This window comes from Patella vulgata, chromosome 5, assembly GCF_932274485.2.
Source record: "Patella vulgata chromosome 5, xgPatVulg1.2, whole genome shotgun sequence".
NCBI lineage: Eukaryota > Metazoa > Mollusca > Gastropoda > Patellidae > Patella > Patella vulgata.
In genome coordinates, this window is record NC_065883.2 from 64,711,138 (window position 1) to 64,726,647 (window position 15,510).

Sequence of the window (15,510 nt, forward strand, 5' to 3'; positions counted from 1 at the left end):
AAAGAGCAGACAATAAAATTATCTCCCTTGATCTTGTAAAGTGAACCTTGCTCGGCTTTGACTCCCATAATATCAGACATAGAAATATTATGTATATTAGAATTGGAACTTGAAGTGATTAAGAAATATGACATAGTCACAGAAAAGGATAATGTCTTCAAGAAGATCCGGTTTTGCTTGGTATTACTATATAATATTATATGTACTCTAGATTTAATCAACATGTATTGTCGGTTGTACGTGACAATTAAGGAGCTGCAGGGTCGCCTGTCCAACCTCGTGGATTTTCTCCGGGTCCTCCGGTTTCCGCCCACCAAAGACCCCTGCGCGCAAGCGAATTATTGAAATAAAATTAAACCATATGTTAGTCCCGAAATGACCTAGTTTGTCTCGAGTGGACGTTATACCCCATCTCTCTCTCTCTCTCTTTGCTCTCGATCTAAAGGCTAAAGCATCATTATATGCCTATATTATATTAGTATATATTTTTATACGCCCACATTTTCATGTGGACGTATATTGTCGTCGCAGGGGGGTTGGATGGCTGAATGGTTAGCGTGCGCGCGCTGTATGATAAAGTCTGTCATTGAGTCGACTGGCGTGGTTTCGAATCCCCGGTTGTACGTGGCAAGGAGTAGGGTCGCCTGTCCAACCTCGTGGGTTTTCTCCGGGGCCTCCGGTTTCCTCCCACTGCTAAAGACCCCTACGCGCAAGCGAATTATGTAAATAACATTAAACCATATGTTAGTCCCGAAATGACCTTAAACCCCATTTCTCTCTCTCTATATATTGTCGTCGCCCCTGTCCGCCGGAACGTCCGTCTGCAATTGTTTGTGGACACTCTACAGTAGTACAGGTCACAATTCTTATCCGATTATCTAACACACTATTTATTTGATTAAGTTCCAATTACTAAATGCCATTTAAAGAATATAGGTTTATCTCCAAAAGATCTCGGTTGATTTCGATATTGACATGTATCTGATTGAAACTTAATTCATGGATTATGGCCCCTGATTGTACGAGAAATCACGTTTTTAGCTTGTGTACACTCTTATAGAGTAACACATGACACAATTATAAATGAAATGAAATGAAATGGGGTTTAATGTCCTACTGTTCTGCTCCTATGCTGGGCTTATGAAGACGGGCATACGCCATACAGTGTGCTATGAGGGAAATTTTGCCCGGGCAGCGGCACTATCGCCTACTCTTATATCGAATTCCAACTACCAAGGAATCTTTTACGTGCATTCCAATGTATACACGGGACCTCGGTTTTTCGTCCCATCCGAAGGACTAGACAGCTGTCCTTGTCAGGCCCTCCGTCCTGCATCACTGACAAGGGGGAACCACGCCGGAAAATCTGGATGAACTTTCTCGGCCAATGCATGGATCGAACACCCGACCTCCAGGCTAGCGAGCCAGCGTCTTACCCACTTAGCCACGTGATCCCCATTTAACCGATATTTCGATGAGGATTTTCCCATCTTTATCAAGTAAAAAGAAGGTCACAATTTTTATCTGATTTTGATGAAACTTGAAATGCATATAACCCACAAATCTTGGTTGCTTTCGATATTTGCCCATATCGAATTGTAACTTCCTGAATTTGGCCCTTGATTGTACAAAATTTAGAGGTCACAATTTTTATCCAATTTAAAAAGAACGTGTTAATATATCACCGTTACACATTAAGATCTTGGTTACGTTTGATAATCGCGCATAACTTCCTGGATTATGGCCCCGGTTTGTTTGAAAAATCGCATTTTTAGTTTGCGAATTCTCTAGAGGTCACATTTTTTTTCCCGATTTTAAAAGCCTTTTAAATATATCACCATTCCACCATAATGAAGGTTGAATTCGAATATCGTCAAAATTGAAATGAAACTGCCCCCCAAAAATGGCCGCTCTTTGTACGCAAATTGTGCAAAAGTATGTAATACGAAGGTTGTGGACCCTCTAGAGGTCACAATTTTAATCCGATTCTGATGAAATTTGAAATATATGTTCATAACCAGAAGATCGCGGTTCCTTACGATATTCGCGCTTATCGGACCATACCTTCCTGGATTATGGCCCCTGATTGTACAAAAAATCACATTATTTTTTTTAGCTCGTTCTCTGTCCATCTCTTGCAAAATGTGGGCGTATCTTGCATGGCAACCGCTTGTTAATTTGATGATGTGACTCTTTGCTAGGTTATTCTTTTCCTCTTGAAATTTGTGCCCTCTGATTTTTTATTTATTTTGATTTAATTCACTCTATTCTTTGTATGAATTATAATTGCTTAAAAGTGCATTTTGAATTACATATAATCTTACAAGTTTAGCAATTCCTTGCCGGTAATGGTAGGGTAAATGATAGGGGTTAAAGCCAGGCAGGGTGCATTTGGACAAGACGAATCAACCTCAAAATTGCCAATAATATTGACTGTACTATTAGCCTACCAATTAGCTTCAATTTTATCTTTTACAAAACACATTCAATAGCAACACTGAGAGTGAATAATCTGTGTGAGACAGCTTGACAGAAAGAAAGGGGTTTAACTTTCACTCGACAGAAACTAACATAAGGTTCAAACTTTCAATTATTCGCTTGCGCATAGGTGTGTCTTTAGCAGTGGGAGGAAACCGGAGGACCCGGAGAAAACAAACGAGACCGGTGACCCTACTCCTTGTCACGTAAAAAATGAGGAATCGAAACCATGCTGGATAATCTGAACCCATAGGCCTACATTTATGTAGTTAATTTTGGAACATTTAGGTTTTATCCTTTTGGAAATACCGCGACCTATACATGTATGTCTCAGATCCACAAGTAACTGTATCTGGCTTTTAATTAAATCATAGTTTTGTTTTATTTCTTTTTCAGGACCGCATTTCAACTTACAAATAGTTTTCGTCGAGAATTTGTTGCACCACACATTGTTAGAATACTACTCCCTGGTGGATTTCCATATGAAGCATTTGATGGACAAGGTGAATGACGTCACCTTGACAGTGTAGTTATCAAATACTACAGATATCAATCTTTAAGGGCACAATGACATTTTTTGATTAAAGTCGTAATATTCTTATCAATCCATATATAATCATTGCTTAGTGTAAAAGCATAATATATTATGGTCATAAACCTGACTGTATATGAAAACTTCCCATATGTTCTCAAATGTTTTTCCAAAATTATTAATCTTATATTGACTATAATAATCCCCAAAAATCAAATGCAGGAAAGTATTTTAATATGACACAAAGATTCTGATTTCCACTCAATTTGCTTTGCCTCCTGGATTTGGCTATGTAGCTAGGCTACTTTATGACTTTTATTAGCCACACAGTTTTAGTTTTTATACGCCCACATATTTCTTGCCGTCGCCCCCGTCCGTACCTCGTCCACAATTTCTTGTGAACGCTCTAACGCAAAAATTATCATCCGACTGTTTTAAAATTGATAATATGTTGTTAACATTAGTGAGATGAAGAAGCCTATTTAATTTCCATTAATTACTTCTAGAGTTATGTCCCTTGTTTCACTTTGTTGCACCTTGTGAATTCTCTAACATCAAAAGTTATCTGCCGATCTGTATGGAATTATATGCGTCATTTAAATTAGTAAAAAAAAAAATCCTATTGAATTTCAGCAATTTCCGTTAATTCCATTTAGAGTTATGGCCCTGGCCTTGTTTCACATTGTTGAACCTTGTGGACATGAAATGAAATGAAATGAAATGGGGTTTAACGCCCTACTGTTCTGGGGCCTGTTTCACGAAATTTTAACTAAGATAAAATCCAAATTTTAGTAATTTGATTGGATAATATTAGATTGATTTTAGTGCTTAGCCAATCAAAATTGAAGTATCTACTAAAATTTGGATTTTATCTTTAGTTAAGATTTCGAGAAACAGGGCACTGCTCCTATACTGGGCTAATGAAGACGGGCATACGCCATACAGTGTGCTATGAGGGAAATTTTGCCCGGGCAGCGGCACTATCGCCTACTCTTATATCAAATTCCAACTGCCAGGGGATCTTTTACGTGCATTCCAATATATACACGGGACCTCGGTTTTTCGTCTCATCCGAAGGACTAGACAGCTGTTCTTGTCAGGCCCTCCGTCCTGCATCACTGACAAGGGGAAACCACGCCGGAAAATCGGGATGAACTTTCTCGGCCAATGGAACCTTGTGGACGCTCTAACGCCAAAAGTTATCATCCGATATTTGTGATATTTATATGCATTATTTAGATTAGTGAAACGACGATGCCTATTGAATTCTTGAGTTATGGCCCTTGTTTCATTTTGTTCAACATTTTCAATCTCGATCGACAAATATTATCATTCGATCTGTATGAAATTTACATGCATCATTTACATTAGTGAAACGAAGAAGTCTGTTTGATTTCAGCAATTTCCGTCAATTACTTCTCGACTTATGGCTCTTGTTTTACTTTGTGAACCTTGTGAATATTCGAAAGTTATCACCCGATCTGTATGAAATTTATATATATTATTTAAATTAGTAAAACGAAAAAGCTTGTCAAATTTCAAAATTTTCTGTAAATTACTCCCAGAGTTAAGGCCCTGGTTTCAGCTTGTAGAAACTTGTGAACCCTCAAACAACGAAAATTATAATCTGATCTGTATGAAATTGTCTTGTAAATGCGACAACCCTTGACGACCCCTCGGTCAATTTAGCTGTAAATTACTCCCAGAGTTAAGGCCCTTTTTCAGCTTGTAGAAACTTGTGAACCCTCAAACAACGAAAATTATAATCTGATCAGTATGAAATTGTCTTGCAAATGCTCCCAATTACTTACAAAAGAATAAATATGCGACAACCCTTGACGACCCCTCGGACAAATTAGCTGTTGTAGACGGATGTTTCGTTTCCTGGCAACCTATCTTTTAAGCTATATATTGGATTAAACATGCTATAGACTATAGAAGTCAATCTTTTCTATTTTTGTAGCAAATATTAAACCATGGAGCCTGTTATCTTTGGTGGAATCTGGTAGAGCATTTTCATTTAATGGCAATCAGAATGAGCCAGAACAAGGATTCTTAGAATTAAACACACTGTATAATGATGTTTTAGCGTTTAATGCGACATGTTCTTTAACCATCAGCCTAGACTTATACAAGAAAGAGACCAGCAAGAGTCCACTAATAATAACAAAGAAATTGGTTTATGCAGGGACGTCAACAGTGAATACTTTAACAGAAGTATCTCATCCAGAAATAGAAACACCTTTAGCAGAATGTAGAGTTCAGACAGTTTACGTTGATAAAACTACACACCGTCCAAAACCATTTCCAGAATGGTGGAATGAGAAATATAAGAAATATTCTAAGCCAGAAGAAGTTTTAAAATGGAGACTAAGTTACCCGCGCTCGTCTGCTGTCACGTCATATCCTCTGATAATACAACCTAGTGACTGTGATGCATATTCACATACGAATTGGACAAGTTATTTAAAATTTTGTTGTGATGCTTTAGTTTCCACTAATGTTAAAAAAGACGGAACTGATTTAAAATTACCGCAGATTAAATTAGCGTTGTTAAGCTATGTTAAAGAAGGAAATGTTGGAGAACAACTTTCTGTGGATTTCTGGTCACCCCCAGAAAAAAAATGTATTTGTTTTGAATTATTAGATGAACAGAAAGATGTTATATGTCAAGCACAATTAGAAATGCACGAAAATAGTAGATTGTAAATTAACATAAAGTAACATGAAAACGATCTTGCAAATAATTTAATGCAAGCCTTTTACAAAGAACTGAATAAAAATATGCAAGTGCAAAAATGTATTTGTTTTGAAATATTAGATGGACAGAAGGATTAAGCACAATTAGAAATGCACAGAAATAGTAGATTGTAAATTAACATAAATACATGTATAAGATTGATCTTGCAAATAATTTAATTCAAGTCTTTTACAAGAAGCTCAAGAAAATATGCAAGTGGTCTAGAGTGTCGGGCTTCGTGCTCCAGCTGGCTGGCCAATTCTGGCTTGCGGTCTTGGTTTCGATCCCTGGTGTGAGCCTATGTGGCTTGGAAATAGGGTCGCCTTCTCATTTCGTCCCACAGGAAAGACCATGGCATGTGCGCTAAGATAATAAAAATGAAAATATGGCAACTTGCCTGCGATATCACCCTCGGTGGAAGTGGACGATAAACACCAAGAACAACAACAACACTCTATGGAGTTGAGCTCTTGACCAATTTTCACAAACTTTGGACTGTGATTATTATTTACAGTACAGGTCTGTAATCCCAAAACTTGTGTATACTTATAAACCTTACAAAACAGGGAAAAATCTTGAAGAGTTTTACCTTGCGTTACATAACTAGACATTTATCGGTACGAGTCTTTGATATACCTCTAACCAAATTACCAACATTTATAACTATATTTATTCATGGATGAAGTTATTTATTGATTTTTATATTCAGCATTTATTTGTAATACCGGTACAATTCTTAGAATTTTAAACATTATGCAGAAAAGATGTAAATAAATGGAGTTTTATAACAAGAGAGCTAGTCTAGTGTTCTTTATACGTGTATAAATTGTTTGTCTATGGGTGGGAGCCATGGTGGATCGGTGAGTAAGACATTGGCTAGCTAACCTGGAGGTCCCTCGTTCGATCCCGGTGTTGGCAGAGAAAGTTCATCAGGATTTTCCGGCGTGGTTCCCCTCTGGTCAGTGGTGCAGGAACGAGGGCCTAGCAAGGGATAGTGTATAGTCATTCGGATTGTATGAAAAACTGAGGTCCCGTGTACACATTGGCATGCACAAATGATCCCTTGGCCGAAGTGCCGCTTAAAGAATGGCAATTTTTATTCCAAGTCCCGATTCAGTTCCATATACAGACAGACACAAGCTCACCATCATGTGGATATAAACCTGAAAATCTGTCCTGAAAATCATGGGGGGGGGGGTACAGAAATCTATTCGTCCCCCCTTCCGACCCCCCCCCCCCCTAAATCCATGCTCATGGTTCCAATCACAGAGTTACAGAAACTATAACTCTATATTGACAATACTGGTTCCAATATACACATCCATTTTGGTCTAGAAAGTCAAGACTACACAGAAGTAATGCAGAGCAGAGTTACCTAACCTGTATGCCTTAAGCGTGACCATGGTGACGTTGCGCTATTGTTCCCATCATATCTATGATTGTTCCAGAACTTTCCACCATAGAACTGTACGGTCTATGTTTCCACCGGGTTTATAATAAGTACAACGCATTAACGTGAGGTTAAAACTAAAATAGCGTTTCTGAATCCTGTAAATTTTTTAACCCTGATCCAGACAAAGTAAGTATTAAAAAGCCTAAACTCAAAAGCAATGAAATCAGGATTTCTAGTTAGCTAGGCGTCGATACCGATAGGCGATGCGATAGCCTTGCTTAGACATCGGTACTCGTAGGCCTACGGTAAATTAAATAAAGTAAGTGGGTTAGTAAAATTAGAATAGATAGATAGTCTGAGAATTGGCGACTGTGTAAAATCTAGCGGAATTAATTATCTTTTTTTATACCGTACTTACTTGACTTGTGAAATTTTCTATAATCTAGTCTACTAGTACTACCCCTGACAAGTGAGCGCTAGAGTAGGCTATCTACGCTACAAAGTCCACTAGGGGCACTAGTCTATCGTAGACGTAAGCTTTGTAATAATATTGCTAGAATTTTTGCTCTTGAAATTAATGATGGCAGTATATTTCATTAATTAATATCTTTGGCAAGTTGGTAGATTCCCACATATGTAGAATTGTACTAAGCAGAAGTAAAGACAGCTAGAGACAAATTCTAGACGATCACAAGGCTACAGAAATATGTAGTAAGAAAAGATGCATGGGTCGTATGTAGGATGTGGCAACCGGTTCCCCTAATCCGCTCTCCACGTCAGACAGAAAGGCCCATGGTGCTACAGCTTACTTCCCGTGGTCATAGAGACTTGAACTTTTCAGGGAATGTTTGTTTAAGTGACTAGAGTCAGTAGAGATGCCTACACACTAAATTTCGTCCCACTTCAAGTTCAAGTCTCTACAACCACGGGAAGTAGGCCTACTAGGTCACACAGTAGGTGTACTGACAAGTGACAACCTAAACCTGAGTGAGAACTTGAGGTCTTGAGTGTGAGGTTCTCTTCCACTTTAGAGTAGAGCCGGATTTAAATTTTGCAATAGGTACTGTTTGGCTTACCAGAATGGTAACGTAACCTTGTCACGAAATGAATTTTTAAAAATCTAGTAATCTATATAAACTTTGTATTATTATTTAAACAACATAATATTTATCTCTTCCAGCATGAGTAAACCTGATCATTTTGTTGGGTTTCAACCTTTGCTCAGGCCTATCAAGGAAACAGATGAAAAGTCCCGAAGTCATTCACTTACGTCGCCAGCAGGTAAGTGAACGCACGATTGTTATTAACGGTCCTTTAAGAGAATGGTTTGAGATTGTTCACTAGGAAATAGAATAAATTATACTAAAGATATAAATATCATATTCTGAAGACTATTACTCTTATATAGGCCAAAGAGTAAACAAACCCCTAGCATTACGTTTGGACTTTAGGTCATAAGATCTGTCATTGAGTCATGTTGCGTCAGTGACATAAAGAATATACGCCACTGACACCGGATGAATATTTCCTTCTGGTAATAACATTTTCTTTTTCAAGTTTTATGGTACCGTATAGCTACATTGAATATATTTTTAACTATTTTAACTATTGCACAAGTGCAAGGTAATAATAATGTTTCATCTTCATGTTTAGACACTGGTGATAGGAGTACTGCTGCATTAACAGAACAGATTAATAGTACAGCCAGTACCAAAACAGTAGATATAGGTAATCATCAATTATCAACAAAGTCAAACCCCATGGGGTTTCTGCGATCTCTGCCCCCTACCTTGCTAAAGCTCCCTACGTGTAAGCGAATTATTGATATGAAATTATAGCACACATTAATTAATTCTAGTTATAAAGTTGTAAATGACTCTGTGTTTACCCTGCTCTGAAAAATGGCTACCTGTTGGGATAACTTAAGCTAATATTATACACGAGACCTTATACTGTGACACAGAGATCCATATACTTTATATTTCGAGAATTAATCAAGCAGAGCTAACTATAGAGAGGCAAAATAAGTTTGGGATGACACGGGACCTCGGGGGCAACCGGATGGGAAATCCCCTTGAACTTTTTCAGCCAACATCGAGATCGAACCCGTGCCGCACCATAGAGTAGAGGCGATATCATTTCCTACACACTGTTGCATTTGTTCCCTATGCAAGACTGGCCTCTCATTCACGCCTGGCTTTTTCGTCAATTGTCTGGGTGAGAGCGGACGTAAAGAGCTTGGATCAACTAAACTGACATTTGAAAGCATTGTAGTGTGGGATATGTCGTAGTTTGTGTAAGCAAGCAGGATTGGGATAATTCTACTTTAATATAAATTAATGATTTTATTTTTAGAAAGCTACATCACTAGATTGAAACAAAATATGGAAACTCTAGAAATTACAAACAAACAGCTCCGGGATGAAGTTAAAAGTCAGTTGAGGTAAGACACTGCAGGCTAATGTATACATGGGGCCTCGGTTTTTCGTCCCATCTGAACGACTAAACGTTGTACCTTGCCAGACCCTCTTTCCTGTACCACTGACAAGAGGAAACCTTACCGGTGAATTTTTTACGCCAACACCGAGATCGAACAAGGGGCCTCCAGGTTAGCTAGTCTTACTCACTGAGCCACCGTGAATACCGCGTCAATTGAAAGAAAGAACAGTATTTTACTTTATGACGCTGGGCCAACATCCTTTATAATATTCGTCACTTGGAATTTCTATTTCAGGTACAGTGAGGATCTTCGAGAAAAGTACGAGGAATGTTTCGAACTAAACGTGGTATTGAAAGAAGAGATTAACAAACAAGTACAGAATGTAAGATCCTGGAGAGTTAAAGCTGTAACGAATGGGTGTGATGCTGCAATATACCGACAAGAAAATGAGGAGTTGAGGGAAACCATGGTGATGATTCAAAGAGACATGTTGCAGCCACATCCATGCTACTGTGTGCCCTCTACACCAGAAAGTAAGAACAAATTCGCACTAGGAGAGGAGAAAAAATTACTAGATCCTGTAACGCAGTGTCCAGAATCTATGTCGACACAGGCATTAATAAAAAGGTTTCTAGAAAACTTTTGTCCCGACAACAGGGCGTCAGTAGACATGCAAGTCAGCAACAATCCTTCTCATTCAAGAACATCACCAGTGGAAGAACAAGATACCATGTCCACGGAACTTGAAACGATTCCCGATAACATCGATTTACATTTACAATGTAAACCCAAAGAGAATGGCGAAGATGAAGAATATTACAAAGAAACAAAAGATATTTCAGATCAGGAAACCGATGATGAACCGTGTTTTTCCAATAAAAATGTCCAAGATTCAGAATTAGACGATAGTGGATACGTAGAAGCATGTGAAGCAGAACAGGAAAGCGGAGATATTCAAGAGATATCCACTGTTGATTGCCATATAAAACCGGATGAAAAGGAGAGCGATGATGGCAAAAATGCTAATGATGACAGAAATGTTTCAATGAAAAGAGAAGACGAAAATGAGTCCAATTTTGAAATAACCGCCGTGGTAAGTAATCTACGACCAATGGAACAGATTCCATCTAAGTCTAAAATGATATCACCAGTGGTAACACGAGGATTAAAAATCAGAAGATTTGATCAACAGACACCTGGTTTTGAATTAGAAGGCAGAATCGTTCCAGAAGATAGAAGACAGTCTCATAAATCTTCATTAAATGACCCACCTAACATTTTACGACCACTGATGCCAAGAGGACCCGGAATAAAGAAAGTGGTTTCTAATATTAGGGCCCCTACAGAAGTCAAAAGCTCAGATTCGATACCATCTCTCTTTGATCCAAACAACCGAATTTTACCGCAGATCAGAAGTCGATCTGATTTCGTTAAAACATCCACTACCCCAGTACTAAAGGGGCTTAGAACGTCTTTAGTTCAATTTCAGAATATCAATTTTCCTTCGATCTACACCAGAGTGGATGTAAGTGCAACCTTGAAAAGTCCCGAAAAAGCACCTCGTAAATTTTCTTCAGTGCCTCCATCTTCTCAGAAACCCGCTCACCGTCGATCTTTGTTAAACGACAGACAGCAGCTACCTCGAATTGTGGACTTTAAATAAATTTTAAATGGTATATCATACCTTTACAGTCGTTTCAGAATAAACCGATGAAGCTATTAAAAAGTGCACTTTACGTTTTACTTTATACAATTTATTTATTTTGACGTTATATTTATTATATATACGATGATATTACATGTAGTATTATATTATGTTATAGTGGTTTAAAAAATATAGTAAATATATTACATTGAATATTATATCTAGGAGATTGTTATACGTGAGGAGATTATTATATGTGGGGAGAATATTTTATATAGGATAATATTATATAGAATACTATATTGGGGAATATTATATTTGGGTTATTATATTATAAACTGTTATATTTCTGACAATAGTATATTCTTTGATATTGGTGTTAAAAATATTATATGGGATTTATTGTTTGCAATAATCACCGTATTTAAGCTTTTTAAATGTAGATAAAATTCCTAATATAATTATAAAATGCATTCTAAAAAATAGGATTTCTAAAAATTAAAAATTCTACTAGAACAGACCAGCACAAATTGAAATTCTATTTTGGTTTATTAAATGATATTGAATATTGTTTATAAACTTCAAAAATTATAATTACGTTATTGTTGTCTGGCTAGTTTTCTAGAAGATATAATATTTCAGTTATGACTTCCCTATTTCCAACTCATCCATAGCTAATATTGGATCAGGAAGGATTAATAATTTCGAAAATTTATCTGACTAAGATTATAGTCCGTTCTTATAACGGTAAGTTGGTTGGTAGTTTCGTCAAATTTGTCCCTACCGACGAACTCTCTAGATACGAACGGGCATAAGCTTTAGCTACACAAACATAATATTATTAGTAATATATGGGGCTTTTTTGGGTGGGGATGGAGATTTTGCTGTATATTTCAAAACTTTAAATTTACTTAATTAACTTTACTAATAATAATCACATAGGCCAGTGTCGCAGATTCCTGTTCAGTAATAATAGAGACTAGTTCAGTAAATGTTATTGAAACAAAATTGTTTCTACATAAATATGATATCCTATATTCTGTCGACAGTGGAGAACAACGGGAAGTTTAGGATTTTGGCGTTTAAATCATAAAACAAATTTGATAACTTCATATTTTATTTTTTTTAGTTTTAGACTATCTTTGTTGTGCTACCTGTCTTTGTATATTACATAATATAAACCATAAGACGGTTATTTACTTTCCGTCTGCCATTTATGGCAGATTCTACTTTATATGGCTGCTTGTAATAATATACAAATTAATGTCAACCTATGTTAAGTAGATGTGGTTGTTTGTATGAAATATTGGTACTTTAGGGTTTTTTTATTTTAAAAATATACACTTGTTACAATATATTTTATAAGTTGTTGAATCAGTGGGGTGCAGAGGGTTAGTGATGTCTTGGTTGACAACTTGATTCCTATAGGGTCTGGTAGATTTTAAATATGTCAAAACAGATGAAATAAACCTATTATTCAAATTAAGTAGAACAGCTTGTACAACAAAATTTTAGATTTAATTTTTTTGTCACTCTATCTCTCTGCACTCTACTGTGTTGATTTTGTAATAAATATGATAAACATTATTAAATGCCTGTTGATTTGTGCGTAGGGGTTCTTAGCCGTGGGAGGAAACAGGAGGACCCGGTGAAAACCCACGAGGTTTCATAGGCGACCATACTCATTGTCACGTTCAAGCCGGGAATCGAAACCACGCCGCTTGACTCAATGACAGACCTTGTAATTTCACGCGCACGCGTTAAACCATTAGACCATCCAAAATGATGGGGTTAACTCTTAGTCAAAGTTTTCAATCGAATTTTTGGCAGATGTACAACAAATCAAACGGAATATTGCATTGGAGCACATTCTACACAATCAACAATATACACAAGACCTCGAAAAATTTTGGAAAATTCAATATATGACACAAGAAACATTTTCGATTCTATACCTACGTGAATCCATCTCAACACGCCTAACAGAGCGTTATGGTAACGTTCGTCACTGGCCGAACACTCGTGTACGGGTAGACGTACCGCAAGAATACACGATTCGATGACGTTTTCGTGTTCGTACCGATGCTAAAGTAAACGAACATGTTCGTTTTCGTACCGATGCGAAAGATCCCTATTATCTGAATTGACCCATTTCTCAGCAGCCACCACAAACACTCCCAAGAATCCTTGCTACTCTTCCTTGCTCGACTTAAAAATAAACTGATTGACAGACTAAATATTCTGCCACAATCAATAATTTTTTAAAGCTTAGTTTGTGTCGAGTGACTCTCGAGGCTACTATAATAAAGGGCTTAAAAACCTCGCTCCCCAGTAAGCCTACTTGATAGATTTACGTAAACCCAATCCTGCGATATTCGACACGATTTTCAAATCGTCCTACCTACAAAACAAAAAACTTTTTCGGGCTGGTTCTTCGGTGTTGCCGGTCCACGGATATGGAATGATCTACCCGACAGGATACGCCCACATTTTGAAAGAGATGGATAGAGAACAAGCTAAAAACAAAAACGATTTTTTGTACAATCAGGGGCCATAATCCAGAAAGTTATGGTCTGAAATGCGCAAATATCAAAAGGGACTGAGATTTTTGGATAAAAACTGTGACCTCTAGAGGGTCCATAACCTTTGAATTACATACTTATATACAATTTGCATACAAATCATTTCGATTTTCCCAAAATTTCGATTCAACATTCATTATGGTCGAATAGTGATCTAAACGGTTTTTAAAATCGAAAAAAAAAATTGTGACTTCTAGAGAATCCACAAAAAAAATTTTTTTTCGACCAATCAGGGACCATAATCCAGGAAGTTACGACCCGATATGCGCAAATATCGAACGGAACAAAGATCTTTGGGTTATAAACATGCATTTTAAGTTTCATCAAAATCGGATCAAAATTGTGACTTCTAGAGTGTCTACAAGCTAAAAATGCGATTTTTCGTACTACCAGGGGTAATAATTCATGAAGTTTCAATCCAAAATTCGCGAATATCGAAAGCAACCAAGATCCTTGGGTTATAAAGATGCATTTTAAGTTTCATGAAAATCGGCACAAAATTGTGACCTCCAGAGGGTCCACAACCTTGATATACCATTACCAGATGTTTACAATATTTGCGTACGAGGGGCGGCCATTTTGTTCGACAATTTTAGTCCAATTTTCACGAAATTCGAACTGAACCTTCATTACAGCGTAACGGTGAAATAATCAAACGTTTTTTTTTTTAAATCGGGTAATAATTGTGACTTCCAGAGGGACCACAAACTAATAAAGGCGATTTTTCGTACAATCAGGGGCCATAATTCAGGAAGTTACGATCCGATATGCACAAATATAGAAAGGAACCAAGATCTTTAGGTTATAAACACGCATTTCAAGTTTCATCAAAAATCAAAATCGAATTAAAATTGTGACCTCTACAGGGTCCACAGCCTTGATATACCAAATTTTTACACTATTCGCGTACAAGTGGCGGCCATTTTGTCCGACAGTTTTGGTTCAATTTTCACGAAATTCGAACTTAACCTCCCTTACGGTGTAACGGTTTTTTAAATCGGATAATAATTGTGACCTCCAGAGGGGCCACAAGCTAAAAAAGGCGATTTTTCGGACAATCAGGGGCCATAATTCAGGAAGTTACGATCCGATTCCGATTTTTCGCAAATATCGATAGGAACCAAGATCTTTGGGTTATAAACATACAAGTTTCATCAAAATCGGTTCAAAATTGTGACCTATATAGGGTCCACAAGCTAAACACGTGATTTTTCGTACAATCAGGGGCCATAATCCATGAAGTTTCGATCCGATACATGCCAATATCGAAAGCAGCCGAGATCTTTTGAGGATAAACCTATATTTCAAGTTTCGTCCGGGGCGACGACAATATACGTCCACATGAAAATGTGGGCGAGCGTATAAAAACTCTAAATCTCAAGAGAGTTTTAAGAAATCACGACCTTCACGACTTTATTAATCATTACATATTAGTAACCGGTATTACATGTATATACTATAGCCTATTGATTATTGTATGTACCGATACACAATAAATTATATCTTTTATTAATTGACGTACTGTGCCATATTGAATTCATATATTATAGTAACGCGAGCGCTATATTAATCTATCTATATATATATTTGTGACTGTCGTGTGTCTGTCTGTCTGTTCGGGGTTGGCGGCTTCACTAGGTCATCCCCGAGTCTGGAATTTCATGTATAGGGGTAGCTCGGACCGGGGAATAACATAGGCC

General features: G+C 37.2%; 2 protein-coding genes across 2 annotated transcripts; both read left to right on the forward strand.

The window, feature by feature from the left end:
• The first annotated feature begins 17 nt into the window (after positions 1-17).
• On the forward strand, positions 18-6,543 carry LOC126820251 (uncharacterized). Its single transcript, XM_056100883.1, has 3 exons — positions 18-180; positions 2,875-2,981; positions 4,974-6,543. Exons 1-3 carry the CDS (start codon positions 152-154, stop codon positions 5,717-5,719), a joined length of 882 nt encoding a protein of 293 aa, XP_055956858.1. The 5' UTR covers positions 18-151; the 3' UTR covers positions 5,720-6,543.
• A 1,406-nt stretch (positions 6,544-7,949) lies between these two features.
• Positions 7,950-11,268, forward strand: LOC126820247 (uncharacterized). The gene is made up of 5 exons (XM_050548076.2): positions 7,950-8,203; positions 8,324-8,424; positions 8,797-8,871; positions 9,499-9,586; positions 9,878-11,268. The coding sequence occupies exons 2-5, from the start codon at positions 8,325-8,327 to the stop codon at positions 11,244-11,246; spliced, it is 1,632 nt and encodes a 543-aa protein (XP_050404033.1). The 5' UTR covers positions 7,950-8,203; position 8,324; the 3' UTR covers positions 11,247-11,268.
• The last annotated feature ends 4,242 nt before the right edge of the window (positions 11,269-15,510 follow it).

What these genes read in the sequence shown, in the direction of transcription:
- LOC126820251 (XM_056100883.1), top strand. Translation starts at nt 152, where the DNA reads ATGTCTTCAAGAAGATCCGGTTTTGCTTG. An exon ending in AGAAGATCCGGTTTTGCTTG is followed by an intron (nt 181 to 2,874) that starts GTATTACTATAT and finishes TTTCTTTTTCAG; the next exon opens with GACCGCATTTCAACTTACAA. An exon ending in TGAAGCATTTGATGGACAAG is followed by an intron (nt 2,982 to 4,973) that starts GTGAATGACGTC and finishes CTATTTTTGTAG; the next exon opens with CAAATATTAAACCATGGAGC.
- LOC126820247 (XM_050548076.2), top strand. Translation starts at nt 8,325, where the DNA reads ATGAGTAAACCTGATCATTTTGTTGGGTTTCAACCTTTGCTCAGGCCT. An exon ending in TACCAAAACAGTAGATATAG is followed by an intron (nt 8,872 to 9,498) that starts GTAATCATCAAT and finishes TTTTATTTTTAG; the next exon opens with AAAGCTACATCACTAGATTG. An exon ending in GAAGTTAAAAGTCAGTTGAG is followed by an intron (nt 9,587 to 9,877) that starts GTAAGACACTGC and finishes TTTCTATTTCAG; the next exon opens with GTACAGTGAGGATCTTCGAG.